At 39.9% G+C, this 24,786-nt stretch overlaps 1 protein-coding gene across 1 annotated transcript in view; it reads left to right on the plus strand.

Moving 5' to 3' along the window:
• Positions 1-277: 277 nt before the first annotated feature.
• DARS1 (aspartyl-tRNA synthetase 1) overlaps positions 278-24,786 on the plus strand; it is a gene marked incomplete at its 5' end in the record, with an annotated part of 67,632 nt that continues 43,123 nt past the window's right edge. The window contains 4 exons of the mRNA XM_080689910.1: positions 278-343; positions 2,205-2,262; positions 8,334-8,426; positions 20,845-20,947. Of these exons, the coding sequence (XP_080546036.1) occupies positions 278-343; positions 2,205-2,262; positions 8,334-8,426; positions 20,845-20,947 (320 nt within the window). The remainder of the gene's footprint in view (positions 344-2,204; positions 2,263-8,333; positions 8,427-20,844; positions 20,948-24,786) is intronic.

Genomic DNA, 24,786 nt, shown 5'->3' on the forward strand with positions numbered 1-24,786 from the left:
AGGTTGGACCTCGCAGGCTGGCCAACAAGTTCGCTAGGGCCCCGCCCCTCAACGCCAATCTCGCGAGACTACGCCACATTCCCGGGAATTCCTCCCACCCCGTGGGGGCGGGGCAGGAGAACTCGAGATCTCGCGAGAGCCGCGGGTCTCGCGATCCTTCCGGAGCCGGCCTTGCACGCGGCGTCCGCGCGTGGACCAGGCAGGAGGGAGAAGCCCCTTGGCCTGCCTCACGGAGCCTGCGAGGAAGGGTGGTGTCCGCGCCCGGTTCAGTGTCGCGATGCCCAGCGCCAGCGCCAACCGCAAGAGTCAGGAGAGGCCGCGGGAGATCATGGACGCGGCGGAAGTGGGTGTCCTCCTCCGCGGGCCTGGGGGCAGGCCCGGCCGCGCAGCGCCGCGGAGGGGTAGGGCGAGCGGGGCTGGTCGTCGGGGTCCCGGCGCCCACCGGCCTCCGGGGCAGCCGCCCGGCAGCGAGGCCAGCCCCGTGCGCGCCTCACTGTCACGGGGCCGCCCGGGAGTCCCGGCCCGCGAGGAGAGGAGGGCGGCGCCACCGCCAGCCTCTGGGCTGGGCACGGATTGCACGCCCCGCTCCACCTACTCCCCGGGAAAGTTCATGACAGTACTTGGCAGAATCACCTAGCGATAGGTTTAGTGCCCATTTTTCCTTGTGACAGCTTTAACACGCACGTCATTTTAGCTGCTTTCCCTCCCAATGACCCAGTGAAGTTTGCAGATGCTTTTTTTGTTTTGGGGGGGCAGTACTTGGGATTGAACTCCGGGGCATTTTACCTCTAAGCTACATCCCCATCCCTATTTTTTATTCTTTATTTTGAAACAAGGTCTCACTAACTTGCTGAAGTCCTTACTAAGTAGGCTGGCCACGAACCTGTAATTCTCCTGTCTTGGCCACCCATTTACTGGGATTACAAGTGTGCCCTACCATGCCCGGCCAGAAGATGCCTTTTAGGTGAACATTCAGGGAACCATTAAGGCTTTTCAGAAGTCAAAGTTTTAAACCATCTCACAAGTTCTGTGTGCTGCAGTAGTATTAAGCCAACCATGCCTGACTCCTGCTTTTTGTATTGGAGGAATTCTGAGTTTGTCGTAAACCATCTCAGTAATAAATGAAAGAAGATTGCTGAGATATGATTAATACAATTACAGGAGGGGTGACACCTTTGTCTTCACACTTTCACCTATGTATGCTACCTTCAGGCATCTTCATGTGACAGCATCTACTGTTTCCCTGGTGACATTTTGTCTTTCAAGTGTACTTTTTTTATTAAAAAATAAAATAAGCACCTTAACATACCAAATTTTTTAGAGGTGAAGGCTACTTCCATATTTAATGAGTATAGTTTATTAATATCCTGGACCCTACATTTCCTTATTCCTGTTCCTAACTCTAAATCTATAGCAAGAAATTTGGCATTATATTTTCATGTCTGACCCTTATAACCAGTTGTCCTGAAGTTGGTTTTTAGAAACAAGACAGTGAATTTTTTTTTTATGATGATGTTTAATAAAACAAGAGTTGTAGTTTGCTTGTATCCAACATCTCACATTTCTAAAAACTGGACATCTGATGTTCAGAATGCTTACCCAAAGCATTGGTTCACTCTGAACATCTCTTCCTATAATAGGAAGTTAATAAAACTGGGTCTTTATCCTATTCCCTTCACAAATGAAACTTATATCTCTGCTTTGAAGTAGTTTGATCTTTTTGAAGAAGGTAGTTAGGATGTGTTGTACATGTATGTAAATTTTATCTGAGAGTGCTATTATGTATGGCATATTCATCCAAGATTTGTGATCTCCAAAACAAGCTTACCAGAAATTAGGTGTTTTTTGTTTTTCTATAGACATATGTAAATAAATGGCAGGTTTCCATATTAAAATTGCTGACTGAATTAAATGATCTTGAAAGTTAAAACAGTCAGGGGTGGGGGAAAGGGATATACTAGGGATTGAACCCAGGGGTGTTCTACCTCTGAGATATACTACCAGCCTTTTTTATTTTATTTTCTGTTTTGAAACAGGGTCTCACTAGGTTGCTGAGAATCTCGCTAAGTTACTGAAACCAGTCTCAACCTCCTATTATCTGGGATTACAGACGTGTACCACCACACCTGGCCCTTGTTTTTATATTTGGTTGTTTGTATTTACATGTCTAAGTAAAAAGTCATGATATAAAACTTTTTTTGTAGGATTATGCTAAAGAAAGATATGGAATATCTTCAATGATACAGTCCCAGGAAAAACCAGGTTAGTAGCTATATGAAGTTTTTAGTAGGGTTGATGTAACTAAAGGCCTAACTCTAAAGAAACAACTTTGAAAATCTTAAGTGACATTCAAACCAAGTAGATGTCATCACCCTGTGTAAACATTGTCAGTTTAGGGTTCTTAATCTAGAAAAGAGAAAATACATTAAATCAGTATTGTAGATTAAATGGTATTTTTAAATTTTTGAAATGATTAGATAAGAATTAACTCTAAGAAGAGTGGTTAATAACAGCCTTTAACACATGCAGCCTTTTTTTTTTTTTGCATGCTTTAGTGAAGCTGTTACTTTCATTATTCTACTTACTTACATTTGTCTATTTTTTATTTTTATTTATTTATTTATTTATTTTTTTTTTTGTGGTACTGGGGGTGGAACCCAGAGGCTTTCTACCTCTGGGCTATACACCCAGACCTATTTTTGGAAACAGGGTCTCACTAAGTTACTGAGAGCCTCACTAAGTAGCTGAGGCTGGCTTCAAACCTGTGTGGTCCTCCTGTCTCAGCCTCCCAAATGCGGGGATTATAAGCGTGCACCACCACGCCTCGCTATTTTTTATTAAAGTCTTGCTCTGTTCAGTTGTTTCCAAGCATTTATTTTTTTATTATTTTTTTTAAACCTGGCTATGAGTCAGTATTTTTTTTTTATTGGTGCACTGTATTCATACATCATAGTAGGATACATACTTTTGTAGACATACATGCACACTTTTCCCAGTCAGCCCCCACCCAGTCCCCACCCCATTCTCTCCCTATCCCTCCCTCCCATGCTTGGCTTAGTAGTTGACATCTAGTATTATGGCAATTTATCTAAAATTAAAAATGATAATCTCACATAACAGTTTCATTTGTCTGATACCAAGCTTTTGATGACTTAAAGATAACATTTCAATATTTCTTTTTGCTTTCTTTCTTACCAGAGAATATTTTTTTTCTATTTTTTAGGTGAAACTATCATATATTTATATATTTATTTTTCAGAAAAAAATCTATCCTAATATGGAATATGGACTCTAGGTACCCAAAACGATCTTGAAAAAGAACAAAGCTAGAAGATATATATTTTCTGATTTCAAGCCATATAAAGCTACAATAATTGAAACAGTGTAGTACTATTCTAAAGGCAGATATATAAACCATTGGAGTTAAATAAAAGCCTAGAGCTAAATTCTTCCCTATATTGTCAAGTTATTTTTGACAAGGTTTCCACGAATATTTGGTGGTGGAAATATTAATCTTTTAACTAAATATTGTTAGAAAATGATAATTACATGGAAAAGAATAAAATTGGACCCTTACCTAATCCCATATACAAATATTAACTCAAAATAGATAATAGACCTAAATATAAATCTTAAGACTATAAACTTTTAGGAGAAAATCTGGGTCATTAAACCTCACAACATTGAAATTGGCAGTGATTTTTTGGTTATGATTTCAATGGCACAGGCAACAGAAGAGTATACAAACTCCCTAAAAAAAAAAAAAATATATTGTATATCCAAAGACAATGTAAACAGAGTTAACAGTTAGTAATAGAATGGGATAAAATATTTCCAATTGCTATATCTGAAGGTATATTAATATTCCAACTAGAAATCCTAAAAATTAACAACAATAAAGGCAAACAATACCATTTAGAGATAGGTAAAAGACTAACAAATAATGAATCTCCACAGATAACCAATCTTAGTTGTCTGTTGGATGGAAAATCTTGTTTCTCTAGTTCTGGAGTGTGTTACCTATTTCTTCTTTGTAGTTAATCTCTTTGAGTATTTTCTCTAGTGCTGGTTTTGAAGACATAAATTCCTTCAGTTTCTGTTTGTCATGGAAGTTTCTTATTTCTCCATCTAATTTGATAGAAAGTTTTGCTGGATAGGAAATTTTTGGCTGGAAGTTGTTTTCTTTCAGAGTTTGGAATATGTTACTCCAAGCCCTTCTGGCTCTCATAACTTGGTTTGGGAAGTCTGGAGTGATTCTAATTGGTTTGCCTCTGAATGTCACTTGGCCCTTTGCTTTTGTTGCCTTTAAGATTCTCTGCTTGGCTTCCACATTGGTCATTTTGACAATTATGTGGCGTGGGGATCCTCTTCTCCGATCCTGTCTAAAGGGAGTTCTATAAGTTTCCTGGACCTGTGTATCAACCTCTTGCTCTATGTCTGGAAATTTTTCTGCTATTACTTCCTTGAAGAGATTGTTGATCCCTTTGGTTTCACTTTCTTTTCCCTCCTCTATTCCAATTATTCTTAGGTTAGCTCTCTTAAAATGGGCCCATATTTCTTCAATGTCAGATTCCTGCTGTCGGATATTTTTTTCTAGATTAGAAACTATGCGTTCATTTTTGGATTGCTCATCTTCTAAGAGCGAGATTCTGTTCTCCATGTGTTCTAATGGGTTGTTTGTGCTTTGAATTGAGGCCTTTACTTCATTAATTGCATCCTTTATCTCTTTTTGGCTCTCTCTGAGTTCTTTTCGAAGCACCTCTATTATTTCTACAGTTATTTTCCTGATTTGATCTTCTAGAAATCTCTGATTTTTAGTTTTATCGGGTTCTGATGTTGTGGGGTTGTGGGCATTAATTGCTCCAGTATTATTCCTCTTTCCCATGATTTCGGAAGTTTGTGCCTTCTCTGGGTTCTTCCCTTGGGTCACTATGACTTCACTTAAGGTGTTCTGGATCTCGAGTCAATAGTATCTCAGACCCCACTACTCCTTTACTGGGTTGTATCACAGAGTCTCCGACCCAGAGAGTCGATAGAGGCTGCTTTAGACTGTGGGGGGGTGCCAGGTTGGGCGTTCTCCTATGGTGTGATATCTCTGCCACCACCCCTCCCCCACTGGGTCAAGTCCCAGTGAGTACAGTACTGGGATTTCTCCTCTGTGGCCCACAATTTGACTCACTGTTCTTGAGTATGCAGATGTAGCTGTACTGGCCTCGCTGAATTCGCTGCTGCTGCCGCCGGTGGCAATATGGCGCCGCTGCTACGCCCTCGGCTGTGGGGCTGGCGTTTTTCTTCTTGGTTTTTATTTTCACTCTGAATCCCTGCAGCGTGTGCTGAGCTCGGCCACTGGGAGCTTTAGATGCTCTCTGCGTGGAGAAATCCCGCCTGGCTGTTCTGCAGTGGCTCACCTCGGTTTGCTGTAGCAGTCCTGTGAATTCGCTGGTGCCTCCGGCAGTATGGCACTGCTGCCGCGTCTGCCGCGTCCTCGGGCGTGAGGCCTGTGTATCTCCTCTGTGGCTCTGTTCTTAGTCCGCTTTCTCTCTGGAGCCTGGTGATTTTTTGTTTCACTGGTGATGGTGTTTTCTGGCTATGAAAGGCTCTGATTTTGTGGTAATGGAGATTTGTTGTTAGCGGGCTCTTAAGCCCCGCTTTTCTCGGTCGCCATCTTCCCGGAAGTCCTCCAAGCATTTATTTTTTATTCAGAGCTGAAAATGTCCTTAAAAACTGAAAGGAGCCAAAGTTGAAAGATAAGAACCTTACCTTCTACAGCAAGAGTCTACCAGGCTGAGCCAGGAATTGAAACCGTAGTCATTTGACTTTACAGACCAGGGGTCTTTTGATCTCTGACTCCTTTGGCACCTATAAAAATCAATATATTGTGCTCAAGATAGCGTATTAGGATTCCCTTTTGCTTCTGTTTCTCCACATTCCTTTACTATAGTGACTCATAAAATACTGTGATAGGCTTTTTTTTTTTTTAAACTAAAATCTACTACTGCTGATCATTGCTTCAGTTAGCTAATCATACTAATAGGTGTGTGATGTGTCTCAAGTATGTTGAGGTGTATTAAAGGTTGAAAACCCTTGCATTAATTAATTGGTATGCTATAAGAAAGAAGAGCCGTTACCCTTTTTTTCCAAATTACTATTGAAAGTAGTCGCACTCTTGAAGATTTATGCTTTTGTTTTGTTTAGTTTTGTGTTGTGACTACCTAGTTAGTGAGCCATTTGGGGTTTTTTTGTTTTTCACGGTACTGAGGATGGAACCCAAGGATATTCTACCTCCCAGCTACACCCTCAACCCTAATTTTTATTCTTTATTTTGAAATGGTCTCGTCTCAAAGAGCTGCAAAGGGCCTCACTAAGTAGCTGAGGCTGTCCTTGAACTGCAATCCTCCTGTCTCAGCCTCCCAAAGCTCCTTTTACTTTTTGAGTCTTGGCATTTTCAAATCTTTTGCTGCTTTGTCTTTTCACACTTTTTTCTTTTCTTTCTTTTTTTGCCTAAGTTTACACAGCAGTCTTGGAAGCTGTCTTGCCTCATACAGGCAGTGTTTTGCTGCAGTCTTCTTATGACTTCCAGTGATTTGAAACTCCTCTTTCATTCTCTTTGCTTTTGCTCATGGTATTCTCCTGTAGTTATACAGTTGCATCTTTGTTTCAAGAGACAAGTTAGAAACACATTTAAGCTCCCCGTGTGGTGGCGCACACTTGTAATCCCAGTACATGGACGGCTGAGACAGGAGGGTCTTAAGTCCAAGGCCAGCCTCAGCTACTTGTAAGACCTTCTCCAAGTTAGCGAGACCCTGTTTCATAAAAAAGAATAAAGCCAGGTGTGGTGGCACATGCTTGTAATCCCAGTACTTGGGAGGCTGAGAGAGGAGGATCACAGGTTCAAAGATAATCTCAACAACTTAGCGAGGCCCTCTGCAACTTAGTGAAACCCTGATTCCAAATAAATAAAATCAGGCTGGCAGTTTAGCTCAGAGGTAGAATGCCTCTGGGTTCAATACCCAGTGCCACACACACAAAAAAAAAGAAACACATTTAAGCTAAATAGTTAAAATACATACCTTGCCTCGTAGTGATATCTACATAATAGTTGTCATTATTTTTCTGCTGGAGCAACTCTAGAATGCTGTATTTAAGGATACAGAATCATTGGGGCTCACTTGCAACCAAAAGGCTCACGGAATTATAGGAAACAAAGTATGAGAATGGCCCTCAAGCAGCATTGGATTTAGTGGTTCAAGAAACTTCGGGATTTTCTCTACCTCTTAGCTCTAATTCCTGTAGGATTTGGCCTCATATTCTCCTCCTACATATTTATGCTGGTGGGAAAGACCATCTCAGCCCAGGGAACAGCATTTCAGAAGTTTTATTCCCAGCATCTGTTTATTAAATTCTAGAGGAGGACTACTTAGGTCTGTTTAAGTAACATTTTTTTATTGGGGCAACTCTAGAATGCTCTATTTAAGGATACATAATCATCAGGGCTCACTAGCAGCCAATAAGTCCTTCTAAAGAAGGACTTTGATTAGCTCAGCTTGAGTAACATACCTTTGTTCCCTGGATGTCACTTTTCTGGGGAATAAGGTACCACTATGGAATAATGTCCACTTATTCTCCTTTATGGCTAGCTGATTTACATACAATGGCAAAATGTCATTTCATTTAGGATAAGTAGGTGAGGACTGTGTTAGGGCTTTGAAGTCATTGAAGTGTTCCGCAGATTTGCATTTTGAAACTGACTGACTGCGTGTAGACTGATGTAGGAGACAATGAGGAAGCTGTTGCTGTTTAAGCAAAAGGTAATGGCTTATTTTATAATGGTGGTAGTGAAAAAGGGTAGAGAATTGGATGGATTTTGGAGATGTATATATAGATAAATAGATACATATCTCTGTGTGTGTGTGTGTGTGTGTGTGTGTGTGTGTGTGTATTTGGTGGTACTGGGGTTCCTGGAAACCCTTCTACCTCCAGGCTACACTCCCAGACCTATTTTTTTTATACTTTTTTTTGGGGGGGTGGGGGGAACAGGGTCTCTTAAGCCAGCATGGCTGGCTTCGAACCTGCGCGATTCTCCTGTCTCTGCCTCCCAAGCGCGAGGATTACAAGCGTGCGCCACCATGCCTGGGCTGGAGATATATTTTAAAAGTAAAATTCACAAAACTTGAGACAAATTTCATATGGAAGAAAGTATTTTCAAAGATTGAGTGTTATCAAAGATTGAGAACTATTTAATTTGATACCAAGTTTTTAGACTTCCTGTCAGAAAAATAATTATGATCTCTTTGTAAGTTCTGAATTTAAAAACTGCTTACTCTTTGTTGCAGATCGAATTTTGGTTCTGGTTAGAGACTTGACAGTACAAAAAGCAGATCAAGTTGTTTGGGTACGTGCTAGAGTTCATACAAGCAGAGCTAAAGGTAAGATTGATTTAATGGTTATAGCTTTTTTGATAAGGATATTAAATTTTTTGTCTTGCAAATTCCTCATAGACCAAAGTAAATCTATAAAAACAAGTAGCCTTTCTTCTTAAATAACTAAAATACTCATCATGTTAATCAGTTTTAGACTCATATAAGCCATCTTTAAAGGCTAAAGACGTCATTGAAATCTTAAGATTTCAAAGTATTTTCTAGCATCTCAAAAGTTTAATTATTTAAGTGAAGAGTTTTTAAGACTCTTCTCATATATTACATTTGTAATTACTTGGATGGGAAGTGGGAGAAAGATAAGGCTAAGATCAGGGTGTCCAATATGGTAGCCACTGGCTTCATGTAGCTATTTAAACTATAATTCAGAAGCCCAGTATGATGGCTCACACAAGTTGTAATCGCAGTACTTGGGAGGCTGAGACAGGACACTCATAGCCTCAGCTACTTAGTGAGGCCCTCTACAACTTGATGAGACTCTGTTTCAAAATAAAGAATAGGCTTGGCATGGTGGCGCACACCTTGTAATCCTAGCGCTTGGGAGGCTGAGACAGGAGGATTGAGGCCAGCGAAGACCTTCAGCAACTTAGTGAGACCCTTTAAAAATAAAAGCCGGGCATGGTGGCACACGCTTGTAATCCCAGCATTCGGGAGGCTGAGACCTGGAGGATCGCGGTTCGCGGACAGCCTCAGCTACTTAGTGAGGCCCTTTGCAACTCAGTGAGACCCGGTTTCAAAATAAAGAATAAAAATAATAAGGCAGGAGGTGTAGCTCGGAGGTCAAATGCCCCTGGGTTCCATCCCCAGACCCACAAAAAAAAAAAAAAAAAAAAAAAAAAGAATAAAAGTAGAACTGGGGATATAGTTCAGAGGTAGAAGGTCCCTAGATTCATTCCCCAGCACCAGCACCACAAAAAATAAAAAAAAAAAAAACTTTAAGAAATAAATAAAATGGGGCTGGGGGTGTAGCTCAGAGGTAGAATGCCCTGAGTTCAATCCCCAGTGTCCCCCAAAACAATTTAGTAGGCCATTCATTCTAGCTCTGTTAAAAGTGCTTAATATGTGGCCATTGGCTATTTTTGTACAGACAACATAAATACAGATGATTTTTTCTTTCTTTTTTATTTTTTCCCCAACCTATTTTATTTTTATTTCTGAAACAGGTTCTCACTAGGTTGATGAGAGTCCCACTACTTGCCAAGGCTTTCCTGGACCCTGTGATCCTTCTGTCTCAGCCTCCCAAGTAATGGGATTATAGGCACACACCACCACCCCTGGCTCAGATTATTTTGATCATTGTAGAAAGTTGTTTGGAACAGTGCTAAGAATTTAACATTTACAATAGAAGAAACATTAGGGTGGTTGAAGCAAGCCTCAGTTTCTTGTGGAGAGTTGACCTGGCTTAGTGTTGAGCATTGTCTAAAAATAGAAGCCACTGTTAGTTCGCAACTTTATATTTCTCACATACTTTTCACATTTGATCATCCCTACAGATGTGTGAAGTAGTCAGAAGCATTGCTATTTCACTTTACAAGTGAGACAAGCTCAGAATGATAAAGCTACTTGCCTAAAGTCACATAGTAACTGGTGAGGCATGAACAGAATCCAGAACTTCTAAGATTCTGTCTTTTTGGCAGAGTTCTTTACTTCTACAGTATTAATGTGTCTCTTCTAGGCCAGGTGTGGTAGCTCACACCTGTAATCCCAGTACTTGGGAGGCTGAGATAGACGGATCACAAGTTTGAAGCCAATCTCATCAACTTAGCAATGCCTGCTGCAATTTTAAGAAAACCCTGTTTTCAAATAAAAAATAAAATAGAGCTGGAGGTGTAGCTCAGAGGTAGAATGCCCCTGGATTCATTCCCCAATACCACAAAGAAAAAAAAAATAAAAAGGGCTGGTGGTGTAGCTAGTCAGTACAATGCTCCTAGGTTCAATTCCTAGTACCAGGAAAAATAAATAAATAAGTAAAAGAACTAAAAAAAAAAAAAAAAAAACCCAAAAATATTCCATCAATGACAAAGGAATGTTAGAACATCACCATTTTGCCTTTAGTGTATGATTTAGGCATTGGTTATCAATGATTGCTACCGTCACAAAAGAGAAACAACCAGAAACATTTTATGTCTATTCATGGAAGCACACACTACCACCTCTAAAAAAGTCTTACCCTAAATATTGTGCCCAAATTTTGTTTTTGTTTTTTGAAGATTTAAAGGAGTTTATTAAAAAGAAATACAGAAGACAGTTACAGCCCCATGCCATTCAGGAGTGGCATGGGGGTGGGGGTGTTTCAAATGAATTCACCCTGTTCCCAAATTTTAATAAGCCTGTAAGTCTAATTACCAACCTACATGAAAAACACAGGACAGATAGCCGGGCGTGGTGGCGCACGCTTGTAATCCCCGCGCTTGGGAGGCGGAGACAGGAGGATGGCGCAGGTTCGAAGCCAGCCGCGCGCTGGCTTAGGAGACCCTGTTTCCAAAATGAAAATGTAAAAATAGGTATGGGAGTGTAGCCCGGAGGTAGAAGGGCTTCCAGGAACCCCAGTACCACCAAAAAAAAAAAAAAAGAAAGAAAGAAAAACACAGGACAGAGAAACAGTAGAAACTTCAACCTCCTGATCAGTTATTTTAAGATTTATGAGATTATATAAAAATGTCATTAGAGCTAGGCATGGTATTACATGCCTGTAATCCCAGCTACTCACAAGGTTGAAGCTGGACCATTGGAAGTTCGAGGTCAGCATGGACAACTAGCAAGACCTGTCTCAAAGTAAAATTAAAAGAGGCATTCGGGAGGCTGAGACTGGAGGATCGCAGTTTGCGGACAGACAGCCTCATCTACTTAGTGAGGCCCTCTGCAACTCAGCGAGACCCGGTTTCAAAATAAAGAATAAAAAATAGGGCAGGGAGTGTAGCTCGGAGGTTGAATGCCCCTGAATTCCATCCCAGACCCGCAAAAAAAAAAAAAAAGCTAGAGATGTAGTTCAGTGGTAGAGCACTTGCCTAGCATATTTGAGTGAGGCCTTGGGTTCATTCCCCTATAAAACACACAACACACACACACACACACACACACACAGCCAAAAGTTAATAAGTAAATTAAAGATTCTTTGTGTGTGTGTGTGTGATACTGGGGATGGAACCCAGGGGCATTCTACCTCCGAGGTACAACCCCAGCCCTGTTTTTTATTCTTTATTTTGAAATAGGGTCTCAACTGAGTTGCAGTGGGTCTCACTAAATAGCTGAGGCTGGCCACGAACCCTGATCCTTCTGTCCCAGTCTCCCAATTGCTGGGATTACAAGCGTGCGCCACCACGCCTAGCTCCTAGCCCAATTTTTTTATTCTTTATTTTGAAACAGGGTCTCACTAAATTGTGGAGTACCTCACTAAGTATCTGAGGCTAGTTGTCAACCTACAATCCTCCTGTCTCAACCTCCTAAGTGCTGGGATTACAAGCGTGTGCCACCAGCCCGGCTTAAAAGATACTTCTAGTCAAAGTTTTTGGTTTATTAGTAACAGATGTTAATTATCAGACTTTATTCCAGCATTTTTTTCCTCAAAATATGATTGTGTTGAGTGATGTCTATACATTCAGCCCTCCTTGTCTATGAGTTGTGCCTCTGTCAATTCAAGTAACATGGTTTGAAAATATTCAAGAAAAATAATTGCATCTGTACTGAACTTATATAGATTTTTTTCATGTCATTCTCTATAAACAATACAGTATAACAACTAAATAGCATTTGCACTGAATTGGATGTTATACCTGAGAGATGTTTAAAGTACAATGGAGGAGATTGAGAGAGTATATGCCAATAGTACACCGTTTTTGGTAAGGGACTTGAGTATCTGAATATTGGTGTCCACAGGAGTACTGGAACCCATCCCTCTCACATCCTGAGGGATTACTGTTTATAGAGGTTCATTATACTATTTGCTCAGCTTTTGTGTTTGAAGTTTTCCATATATTAGAGAACAAAAATACAGTTCATATTGATTATTTATGGATTGAATATTTGCAAGCCCACAGGCTATGTATTTGCTACACTTTCATGATCATTCTCAGTCATGCCAGATCTGTCCATATACAGAGCAGCAAAGAAAAGCTGAGCTACCCAGTGCATGCATCCCCAACTAAAGTCAAACACAATTGTGCTCAGCCTTCTTGTTTCAATTTCTCATACTATAAACACATATTCTTTTCAAAGTTGATATTTTATGCCATGTTTTCTACAGTCTTGTGCCTTTTGTTAGTGATTTACTCTTTAAAATGGTCCCCGAGAAATTGAAACTCCAGTAAAAGCATGTTAAAAAAAAAAATGGTCCCAAGCATATTGCTGAACTGTTCTTTAGTGTTCCTGCACATGAGAAGGCTGGACTGTACCCTCCAGAGAAAATACCTGTGTCAGATACACTTCTTCAGCCATGAGATAAAATCAGTGCTCTTTGACTTGAGTTTAATGTTAGTGTTAATAATGTTAATATACGAATTGATATATAATATTAATTTATAATATGTTATATATTAATGTATTGTATATAATATGTAATTTTTATATTAATTATATTAATATATCATATATTAGTGTTAATGTTGATATATATTAAATAAGATAACTTTAAGAAGCACTTTAAAAATAAGCATATATATTGATCAGTTGACAAAAATCTTGTGACCATAGGCATAAAGGTACCTAATCCTGTCTTTCTCCAAGAAGCAGTGAGTCATTATTTGCTAACTCAGCATTGTGGCAACAGAACTACCATAAATAACAAAAATCAACTTTTTGAATTATAGTTTTGTTGTTGTTTTTATTGTACTAAGGATTGAACCCAGAGGCATTCTACCTCTGAGCCACACCCCCAGCCCTGTTTTTTATTCTTTTGAAACATGGTCTACTTATTTGCAGAGGGCCTCACTAAGTAGCTGAGGGTGACCTCAAACCTGTGATCCTCCTGTCTCAGCCTCCCAAGTACTGGAATTACAAGCCATCACACCTGGCTTGTAGTGATTTATAATAATGAATTTCTTAATGTTAAACCACATTTGGATTTTTTTTTCCACATTTGGATTTTTAGAATAAACACAATTTGGTAAAGGTTTGAGTGGTAATCTTTTAATGTGTTAGTTATACTTTAGTCTTAGGTTTTTGGAATTTTATACCTATGATTCATCATTTCTAACTGGAAAATCATATTTGGTTTTTAAGTAATAATATAAACCAAGCATCCCTATCCCAAAATACAAAATGCTATAAAATCTGAAACTTGGATTTTTTGTGTGTGAGGAGGGAAGGTACTGAACCCAGGAACCTTCTAATTCTGAGCTATAGCCCCCCCCCCCTTTTTTTTTTTTTTTTTTATACCAGGGATGGAACCCAGAGGCATTCTACCTCCAAGCTACATACCCAGCCTATTTCTTTTTTTATTCTTTATTTTGAAACAGGGCCTCACTAAGTTGCTGAAGGCCTCACTAAGTACTGAGAGTGGCTACAAATCTGCAATCCTCCTTTCTCAGCCTCCCAAGTACTAGAATTACTAGCGTGTGCCACCATGCCCAGCCCTCTTTTACTTTTATTTAGAAACATAGTCTTGTTAGAGTGTTGAGAATCTCACTACAAGATGAGGCTGTCCTCAAACCTGCAATCTTCCTTTTCTAGCCTCCCAAGTACTGGAATTACAGGCTTGGACCACCGCACTTGGCTTCCATTTATTAATATTTTAAATTTTGTTTTTAATGCATGTGTTCAAGCACACAACTAGAGTTTTGTAGTTTTGTTCTGTTTTGTGTTTTTAGTTTTCTTGTACTTTACATGTTTCAACATTTTACTGTCAATTGACGTTTCTTAGAAATCTTCCTATGCTTCTATTTATAGAATAACTTGGGCCAGTATTTCTCCAAAATAGTTATCTAGAAATGAAATTGCTAGTTTGAAGGGTATGCATACACTTATTTAGAATTTCTAATACCAGATTACTTCCTCAATTATGTTCTCATAAGTATGTCACAGTACCATTTTTTATATCTATAGCAATAGTGGTTGTCATTTTTTTATTTCTGACAATGCAGATTATCTAAAAAATAAATATTCTACTTTGAATTCACAAAACCCAAATTGCTACTGTTTCCTTATTCCTGTATTTTACATAGGAACAATTATAACAATAAATGTGACTTATTTGGAATCATTTGTATACTGTAAAGCCAGAAATTAGAGACACATTAAAGCTGGACTTGGAGGGAAATAACTGCCAATTTCATGTAGAGCAAAGTTCTAGGAAAGCATGAGTAAGGAAATTGAAGTGTCAAAGTATGACAAAGCCAGGTGTGAGGGTGCACATCTGTAATCCCAGTACTTGGGAGGGTGAGACAGGAGGATCACAGGTTTGAAGGCCAGCCTCAGCAATGTAGGGAGATGCTGAACAACCTAGCAAGTCTATTTCAAAACAAAAAATAAAAGGGCTGGGGATTTAGCTTAGCAGTAGAATGCCCTTGAGTTCAGTTCCCAGTAACACACACACACACACACACACACACACACACACACACACACACACACGTGTGACAAATAGGCTTTTCTTTGTTTCTTCCTTTCTTTTTTAGATATTTATTTTTAGTTTTTGGTACTGGGGATTGAACCCTTGGGCATCCTACCACCTCTGAGCTACACCTACAGCCCCCCCCCCCGTTTTTTTTTTAAATAAGGTCTCACATGCCGGGTGTGGTGGCGCACGCTTGTAATCCCCGCACTTGGGAGGCAGAGACAGGAGGATTGTGCAGGTATGAAGCCAGCCACGTGCGCTGGCTTAGGAGATCCCGTTTCCAAATAAAAATGTAAAAATAGGTCTGGGAGTGTAGCCCGGAGGAAGAAGGGCTTCCAGGAACCCCAGTACCACCAAATAAATAAATAAATAAATAAATAAATAAATAAATAAATAAATAAATACATACATACATACATAAATAGGGTCTCACCTAAGTAGCTGAGGGTCTTGCTAAGTTGCTAAGGCTGGCCATAAGCCCACAATAGTTCAAAATAAAAAGTTTAAGAATAGGGCTGGGGATGTAGCTCAAAAGTAGAATGCCTCAATTTAATCTTCAGTACCACAAAATAATAAACATTAATAGTTAACATTAATGGGACTCTTTCTCAACTTTAAACATCCTCAAGATTATAAAAGAAAACCCTGTCGATACGATGCTATTATTGTCCCTATTTTATAGATGAAGAACTGAGATATGAAGTGGTTTAATAATTTTTCCATAGGCCCTTTCATAAAAGGCGAGAGGATATGAGCCCAGGCTTTTTTTTTTTTTTTTTTTTTTTTTTGTACTGGGGATGGAATCCTTCTACCTCCGGGCTACACTCCCAGACCTATTTTATATTTTTATTTGGAAACAGGGTCTCTTAAGCCAGCAAGGCTGGCTTCGAACCTGTGCGATCCTCCTGTGTCCACCTCCCAAGTGCAGGGATTACAAGCGTGCGCCACCACGCCAGCGAGCCCAGGCTTTTTTATTTCAAAGCTTTTACTCTACCAAATCATTAAGCTAAATGTTACTCCTAGTGCTGGGCCGTAGACATTTCCCTGTGCTTCCCCTGTTTAGATCCTGTAGAGCTCTCCTCTCTGTTCTCTCTCAAGGTCTTTGTTGGAGTTCCTCAGTGTTATCATCACTGGGGGGTTGCTGTGAAAGACAGCTAGGTCTGGGTGTTTCTCTCTGATATACTAGAGAAAATACTCCGAATCCTGGCTTTGTCTAGCACTGCTAATATACACATTATCTAACATTCTCACTCACATTTTGTTCTAAATGGGATAGTGTCTGGCCATTCTTTTCTTTTCTTTCTTTCTTTTTTTTTTTTTTTTTTTTTTTTTGCAGTGTGAGGATTGAACCCACAGGCATTCTACCTCTGAGCTACACCCCAGCCCTTTTTTTATTCTTTATCTTGAAAGAGGGTCTCACTAAGTTGCAGAGGGCCTCACTAAGTAGCTGAAACTGGCCACAAACCTATACTCCTCCTATCTTAGACTTCCAAGTACTGGGATTGGGCATGTGCTACCATACCCGGCTTGGCTATATTTTCATGAGTAGCTCTTAGAATAATGTCATTTTAATCCACCCACAAGTTTCTTTGTGATAGTTTTTGTTTTGTTTTTGTGGTACTGGGGATTTAACCCAGGGGCATTCTACCTTCAGCTATGCCTCCAACCTGATTTTATTTATTTGGAAACAAGGTCTCACTAGGTTAATGAGTCTCACTATGTGTTGAGGCTGTCCTCGAACTTGCAATCCTCCTGTCTTGCATCACCACGCCCAGGGCAAAGCAGAACCTTAAAAATGAAAGTTGTTCAGCCGGGCGTGGTGGCGCATGCTTGTAATCTCAGCATTCGGGAGGCTGAGACCAGAGGATCACAGTTCCCAGACAGCCTCAGCTACTTAGTGAGGCCCTCTGGAATTCAGTGAGACCAGGTTTCAAAATAAAGAATAAAAAATACAGCCGGGCGTGGTGGCGCACGCTTGTAATCCCCGCGCTTGGGAGGCAGAGACAGGAGGATCGCGCTGGTTCAGAGCCAGCCTCACCGGCTTAAGAGACTCTGTTTCCACATAAAAATGTTAAAAAAAAAAATAGGTCTGGGAGTGTAGCCCGTGGGAGTGTATCCTGGAGGTAGAAGGACTTCCAGGAACCCCAGTACCACCAAAAATAAAAAATAAAAAAATAAAAAATAGGGCAAGGGGGTGTAGCTCAGAGGTCGAATGCCCCTGTGCTCCATTCCCAGACCCGCAAAATAAATAAATAAAAAATAAATAAATAAATAAATTTAAAAAATTGTTCAAACTAAACAAACTCAAAGGGATTTGGTAAAAATTATCACTAAGAGTATGAAGTGGTGGAGCACATTTGTAATCTCAGTACTTGGGAGGCTGAAACAGGAGGATCACAGGTTTAAGGCCAACTTCAGCAATTTAGTGAGGCCCTTGACACTTTAGTGAGACCTTGTTTCAAAACAAAACAAAAAAGGGCCGGGGTGTGACTGGAGATAGAATACTCCTGAGTTCAATCCCCAATATAAAAAATCAAGACAAAAAAAAACAAAATTGAGAATTAACTTTCCCATTAAAAACTATCTTTGCGCCGGGCGTGGTGGTGTACGCTTATAGTCCCAGCGCTTGGGAGAATGAGACAGGAGGATCGCACAGGTTCAAAGCCAGCCTCAAAGCCAGCCTCAAAGCCAGCCTCAAAGCCAGCCTCGGCTACTTAGTGAGGCTTTCAGCAACTTAGTGAGACTCTGTTTCCAAATAAAGTATAAATAAGGTCTGGGAGTATAGCCCGGAGGTAGAAAAGCCCCTGGGTTCCACACACACACAGTAACACACACACACACACACACACACACACACACACACACACACACAGAAAAACTGTCTTTGCTCTGGGTGTGGTGGCACACACTTGTAATCCCAGCATTTAGGAGACTGAGTCAGGAGGCACTAATTCACAACAGCCTCAGCTACTTAGTGAGGCCCTTTGCAACTCATGAGAGCCTGTTTCAATATAAAAAAAATAAGCCAGGCGTGGTGGCACACACTTGTAATCCCAGCATTTGGGAGGCTGAGACAGGAGGATCGTGGTTTGTGGACAGCCTCAGCTACTTACTTAGTGAGGTCTTTTGCAACTTAGGCCCTGTTTCCAAATAAAGTATAAAATACATCTGGGTGTATAGCCTGGAGGTAGAACCCCCCCACCCTGGGTTTCACCACCAATACTAAAGAACTATCCTTGCTAAAAGAAAAAATAATCAAAACAAAGAAAAATGTAAGCAGACTAAAATTACTTTCATCACAGTACTTTATTTTTCCTTTTTTTATATACTTTTAGTGGTATATTGTAGTGTCTCATCTCACATCATAATATAGATCAGATTGATAGTGACATACATGCTTGGTGATCCCATCCTTCCCCACTTCCCCATACATGAAGTTGATACATGATATTGAGGTTGGCATTGTATTCTCACATATGTACATAACCTCAAACACAGGGGGGCGGTTGTTGTTTTTTTTGGGGGGCGGTGTTTGGTGGTACTGGGGGTGGAACCCAGGGGCTTTCTATCTCTGGGCTATACTCCCAGATGTATTTTATACTTTATTTGGAAACAGGGTCTAACTAAGTTGCTGAGAGCCTCACTAAGTAGCGGAGGCTGGCTTCGAGCCTGTGCCATCCTCCTGTCTGCCTCCCAAGCGCTGGGATTACAAGTGTGCTCCACCACGCCAGGCTGAAAGACAGTATTTTTAAAATACAAATCAGATAGTAATCATGAATTTTAAAAAAGGTTGCATGATAGTGTTAACATGGATATAATCTATTGGCTCTGGAGTCATATATGATTGACAGGTTTTATCACTAATAGGACACTAATTTTTCCTTTTGGAGTATAATCCAGTCACAAAGTATAAAAAAAAAAAAATTTATTTTTTTGAGTTATTAGGGATTGAACCCAGGGATGTTCTACTACTGAGCTATGTCCCTAGCCCTTTTTATTTTGAAACAGGGTCTTGCTAAGTTGCCTACACTGACCTCAAACTTGCAATATCCTGCTTCAGCTTCCAGAGTAGCTAGGTACTGGGATTTGAACCCAGGGGCATCCTACTTCTGAGCTGCACTTCAGCCCTTTCTTTGTTTTGTTTTTGTTTTTTGTTTGTTTGGTTGGTTTGGTGTTTGTTTGTTTGTTTGTTTTTACGGGTCTGGGAATGGAACCCAGGGGCATTCTACCTCCAAGCTACACCCCTAGCCCTATGTTTTGAAACCAGGTCTCACTGAGTTGCAAAGGTAGCTGAGGCTGTCTGCAAACGGTCTCAGCCTCCTGAATGCTAGGATTACAAGCCTGAGCCACCACACCCGCTCTTTCTTATTTTGTTTTGAAACGGGGACTCCCTAGCCTGATAAAGAGTTTTGCTAAGTTGCTGAAGCTTTCATTCGATGTCTTGCAATTTTTTGGTCTCAGCCTCCTAAGTAATGGGATTGCTATTGCATGCCACCACTCCCAGCCAGATGATTCTCAGTTTAAAAATAAAACTCTTGGTGTTTCATAAGACAGTCTAATGAGAAAAGTAGTATTGAAAAGATTTAACTCATTTTTATGAGGAAGTAGTTCCCTAGAATTTGATTAGAAACTTAAAAAGGATGTGCTTTCTGCTTTGGAGGAAAAGGGATGTGAGTCACAAGGGTACAAATGACAGAAATTTATTATGAGTAATATTTTTCAGGTTAAGAATAAGGAATGACAGCTCTTAAAGAAGGAGAAATCAAGAGGTGTCAGATATGTAAAAATATGTGATGAGCATAGTGGTATAAGCCTATAATACCAGTACTCAGGGGACTGAGACAAAAGAATCCCAAATTCAAGAACAGCCTTAACAGATAATAAGATTCTTGTCAACCTAGAAAGATCCTGTTTCAAAAACAAAAATAGCCAGGCATGGTGGCACACATTTGTAAACTCAGCATTTGGGAGGCTGAAACAGGAGGATCGCGGTTTGCGGACAGCCTCAGCTACTGAGTGAGGCCCTTTGCAACTTAGTGAGACCCTGTTTCAAAATAAAGAATAAAAAAAAATAGGATAGGGAGTGTAGCTCAGAGATAGAATGCCTCTGGATTCCATCACCAGTACCATGAGGAAAAAAAGAAAGAAAGAGAGAAAGCAAGCTAGCTGGGGGTATAGCTCAGAGGTAAAATGTCCCCAAGTTCAATCCCCATTACTATAACAAATCTTATTATAGGGCTTCAAGTGAATAATCTTTTATAAACAGAAGGTAATTATTTGAAGTTCAAAAATGTGAGACTATTATGAAGGATTGGAAAGGTGATAAAGGAATATAGAACATGAAAGGAACTGGCCTGTCAATCCAAATGTTCTTTAAAATGCCTCTAAATGGGAAGAACTGACCACCTGTATGGAATGCTTATTCTTGTTCTTGTGTTCTTAAGCACTTGGTTGGCACTTCTGTGGTTGCACCGTTGAAGCTTCCATGGTAGTTAGTGAGGTACCTTTGCCTGTAAAATATAGTGAATGAATGTTGGAAACGACCTGAAGGTATTTGAAATTTGTTCAATAGGACAAATCTTGTAGATTTGCTTTTTTTAATTAGTGATTTGCATATGTTCTCATAGCAAACAGCTAAAAACATTTTTTGTTACTTATCATAGGAACTTGGGTTTCTATAAAAGTTGTCAGCTGAATGTGAATATTTTGGCTTTGGAAGCTGGATGGGTATTTGTGTGTATATGCCTGCTGAGTAGAGTAAATTTTGGCCCAATTTTAAAGTAGAGAAGTATTTTTCTTCTTTTTATAACCTGAAGTAGTGTGTCCTTGATACACTTGTGTTCTTTCTCTCTTGTTCAGGGAAGCAGTGCTTCTTAGTCCTACGTCAGCAGCAGTTTAATGTCCAGGCTCTTGTGGCAGTGGGAGACCATGCAAGCAAGCAGATGGTTAAGTTTGCTGCCAAGTAAGTAAGCAATTATATCCTGTTGTCAGAATAAACAATGGTGGGAACCAAGACTCCCAGGGGTTTGGACCATTTTCATACATTAACATCAATGCTTCGTTTGTTTAAAAATGTAGTTATTTAAATTGTCAGTTCAGTGTTGCTGAATACATTAAACTTACAAAAGAGAAAATATGGAGCACAGGCTTGAAATTCATTTGGAACTGCTGAAGCAGCACTCTTTACAGACAAGTCACATTTACTTTCAAGTAGAGTTACAAAAAGCCTGGCAGCCTCAACGCAGCAGAGTAACTTTATTTTGTTTTGTTTGTTGAGTTTCATTTCCTTCTCCCTCCCCCAGTTTGAGATATGCATATTAAGCAACAAGTTTCTTAACTGAATAATAAAAGTTTATAAAAGAAAGTAGTTTTACAAATCATTTCTTCTTGAAGGAAATAAAGCACATATTACAATGTGTTATGACCACACTAAAAGGGTTAGAGGGAAAATGGTAAAACTTGTTTTTTCCCCAAGCTGAAAAAGTTTTGCTGTATGGCTCAGAGTTCCTGCAGAAGTGCATTGTTTTGTTCATTTTGCAGGAGACAGGATATAAAAATAGAAAAGCAAGGTGGTTGTGCATGCCATGGCTGTTGGGTATGAGAGGAGTTTTACTTGGTAGTTGGTTACATGGCTAGGTTTTTTTTGTTTTTGTTTTGAGGTACTAGGGGTGGAACCCGGGGTCATTCTACCTCTGAGCTACATACACCCTTAGCCCTATTTTTTGTTCATTATTTTGAAACAGGGTCTCACTGAGTAGCTGAGGCTGTCCACGAACCTCGAGCCTCCGGTCTCAGCCTCCCAAATGCTGGGATTACAAGCATGCACCACCAAGCCAGGTGACATGGCCAGTTTAGCTTATAAGTTTTTCTCAATTTAATTGGAATTTTATGCCCGTGATCATAATCAGAGAAGACATAGGAAAATAGATGGTCTCAGTTTTTTGTTTTTTGTTTTTTTTGGTGGTAGTGGTGTTGGGGATTGAACCCAAGTGCATTCTACCTCTGAACTATACCTCCAGTCTAATGTTTTATCCTTTATTTGGAAATAGAGTCTTACTAAGTAGAGGAGGGCTTCACCAAGTAGCTGAGGCTGGCCATGAACCTGGATCCTTCTGTCTCGGATTCCCAAGGACTGGGATTACAAGCATGGGCCACCACACTTGGCTGGTCTTTACTTTTTAAGTAATAGAGTACCTCATACATATGTCTTTTAAAAGAAAATTATATTTAGAGTAAATACCAAAGTTTTTCTACTGATTTTTTAAAAAATCTCTGTTCTTTAGGTATATGCTTTCAAAGATGGGTTAATATAGATGGAATTATGAACTCTAGAATTAGGAAGAAACTAAAACTGATCTAATTTATCATCCTAATTTATGTTTGGGCCTTCCTTGACCCCCAAGCACAATATTTTAAATATACTGTTTGGGTTTATAGATTTATCAAATTCAGTTTTATTACTTCATAGTAACACCTGTACCCAGGTTTAAAAATTTCGGGACCATGAAAAACATAACTCACTAAAGATTCAGTAGGTTTAGTATTACTAGTCTAGAAGCCACATCTGTTCCTTTCTGCTAGACCTGCAGCCCAGACACTGCCACTCCCATGACATTTGATTTCATACACAGTGAGTATGCTTGTGGAATATACTTATATTACTTATATTATTATACTTTCTGCCAGACAAGACATGGACCTTAGTCTTCCACCAAGGATCAAGATTTCTGAACTACTTTGTAGTCCAAAAGCACATGAAAAAGATACGGTGATGACTTTTCTGGAGCTTGAACCAATGTTACTAAGAAAACTTTCTCCCCGAAACTCAAAACTTATCATTTATTTCAGCCTTAGTCATGAGAATTATCCTTTTTCATAAGGTAACAAAAGCTACTAACACAACCTCTCTTAATTCCTCTGGTTTGATTCCTTAGCATATTAGTGCCAAAATTTTTATAATCTAAGTACCACATGTTAAACCTATTGTATAAAATTGGCTCCATTCACTTGTATATAACCAATCAAATGCTTTATATTTTGCAATAGCTCAACCTTTTCCCACATATTGCTAACTGTATAAAGTCCAATTTTTAGGGAACTAAAAACAACTACACTTTTTTTTTTTTTTTTTTTGGTGGTACTGGGGTTCCTGGAAGCCCTTCTACCTCCGGGCTATACTCCCTGGCCTATTTTATACTTTGTATTTGGAAACAGGGTCTCTTAAGCCAGCGTGGCTGCCTTCGAACCTGCGCGATCCTCCTGTCTCCACCTCCCAAATGCTGATATTACAAGCGTGCGCCGCCATGCCCAGCTTGCTTTACCTTTAAAAATATCTCCTGTTTACTTTGTTTTAAAAGAAATGCAGTTTGTGAATTATTGTGAAGTAGTAGAAAGAAGGCTGTCTGAAATTGAAGGGAAAGTTGTAGCACCAGGTGGATGGTTGTGGCTCATACCTCAGACCACAGATAGATGTTTGAAGTATGTGGGGTTTTTGTGTGTTTATGTGTGTGTGTGTGGTGCTGGGGGTGGAACCCCGGGGCTTTTCTACCTCTGGGCTACACTCTCAGACCTATTTTTTATATTTTATTTGGAAACAGGGTCTCACTAAGTTGCTGAGAGCCTCACTAAGTAGCAGAGGCTGGCTTTGAACCTGTGTGATCCTCCTGTCTCAGCCTCCCAAGTGCTGGGATTGATTACAAGTGTGCCCCACCACGCCCAGCTGAAGTATGTGTTTTGAATATTCCCATGTGGCTCAGTTCACTCAAGTACCATTGTCTAATGTTTCTACTATGGCATTGCCCTAGTGTTTCTCACTGATGAAATCTGCCATGGATAAGTAGAACATTCTCTTGCTCACATTATTGTTAGTATACCAAATGTATTGGACAAAGTCACATTTTTAAACAAATGCTATACCAAAATTGATTTCCTCTTGAAAGAGATAATGGTGTTTCCTCAATGGCTGTGTTAAAAGCATGGGTCTTCTCTGTTGTTGCTGACTGCTCCATGTGTAGGAATGAAAGAAATAAAGTGGAAAATTAAATTTCTAATTTGAGAAAGTTAAGTGGAAATGACACTTAATCTGGAGTAAGTTGTCAGGATGGACTGGGACTAAACATGACCCACTCTTTGGGCATGGGATGAGCTCATCTCTCTTAGAGCACTTGGCCAAATAGACTGGATACCGAGCAGGGCTGGGCATTGACTGAATAAGCAGCAGGCTCTCCAAAGCTTATCTATGTGTTGAGTAACTAAGGCAAGGTTCAGTTTTTAAGTTCAAGTGTTTTCTCCACTGTCTTTACCATCACTCCATTTTAACAGTTCCTTTAGCCACAGCTTGAATTTCACCTCCCAGAACTTCATTCATCGTTTTAAACTCCAGTGGCATCCTCTGACTATTCTATCATTCTACCTCTTCTGGGCCTTCTAATGGACTTCATCAAGACTTCTAGCCTTTTTATGAGGTTTTTTTCCCTTTTCCCCAAGTATTTTCAGCCTCCTTCAGACCTCATGCAACTCCATATTCCATTTCTAGAACTACTGTCTCTGTACCTTTATCCATTGTTGTCCATCTCTTGTTTCTCCTGCCTTGCTACAAATTCCCCCTCCTGTGGTCGTCTTTGGCTGTTTCCATGTCTCACACTGAGATGTGAGTGTATTGTGTAGGATTTGCGGCATAGTAATTGATTTCCATTCCTCACCTGGGCCCAATACTGTATATTCTACCTTATAATGAAAATAAAGGTTTGTGGACTATCGGTTCGTTGTTTTACTGAACTCTTCAGGATCCTCTTTATTCTT

The sequence above is a fragment of the Muscardinus avellanarius genome, assembly GCF_963383645.1.
Source record: "Muscardinus avellanarius genome assembly, chromosome: 2".
Classification (NCBI taxonomy): Eukaryota; Metazoa; Chordata; class Mammalia; order Rodentia; family Gliridae; genus Muscardinus; species Muscardinus avellanarius.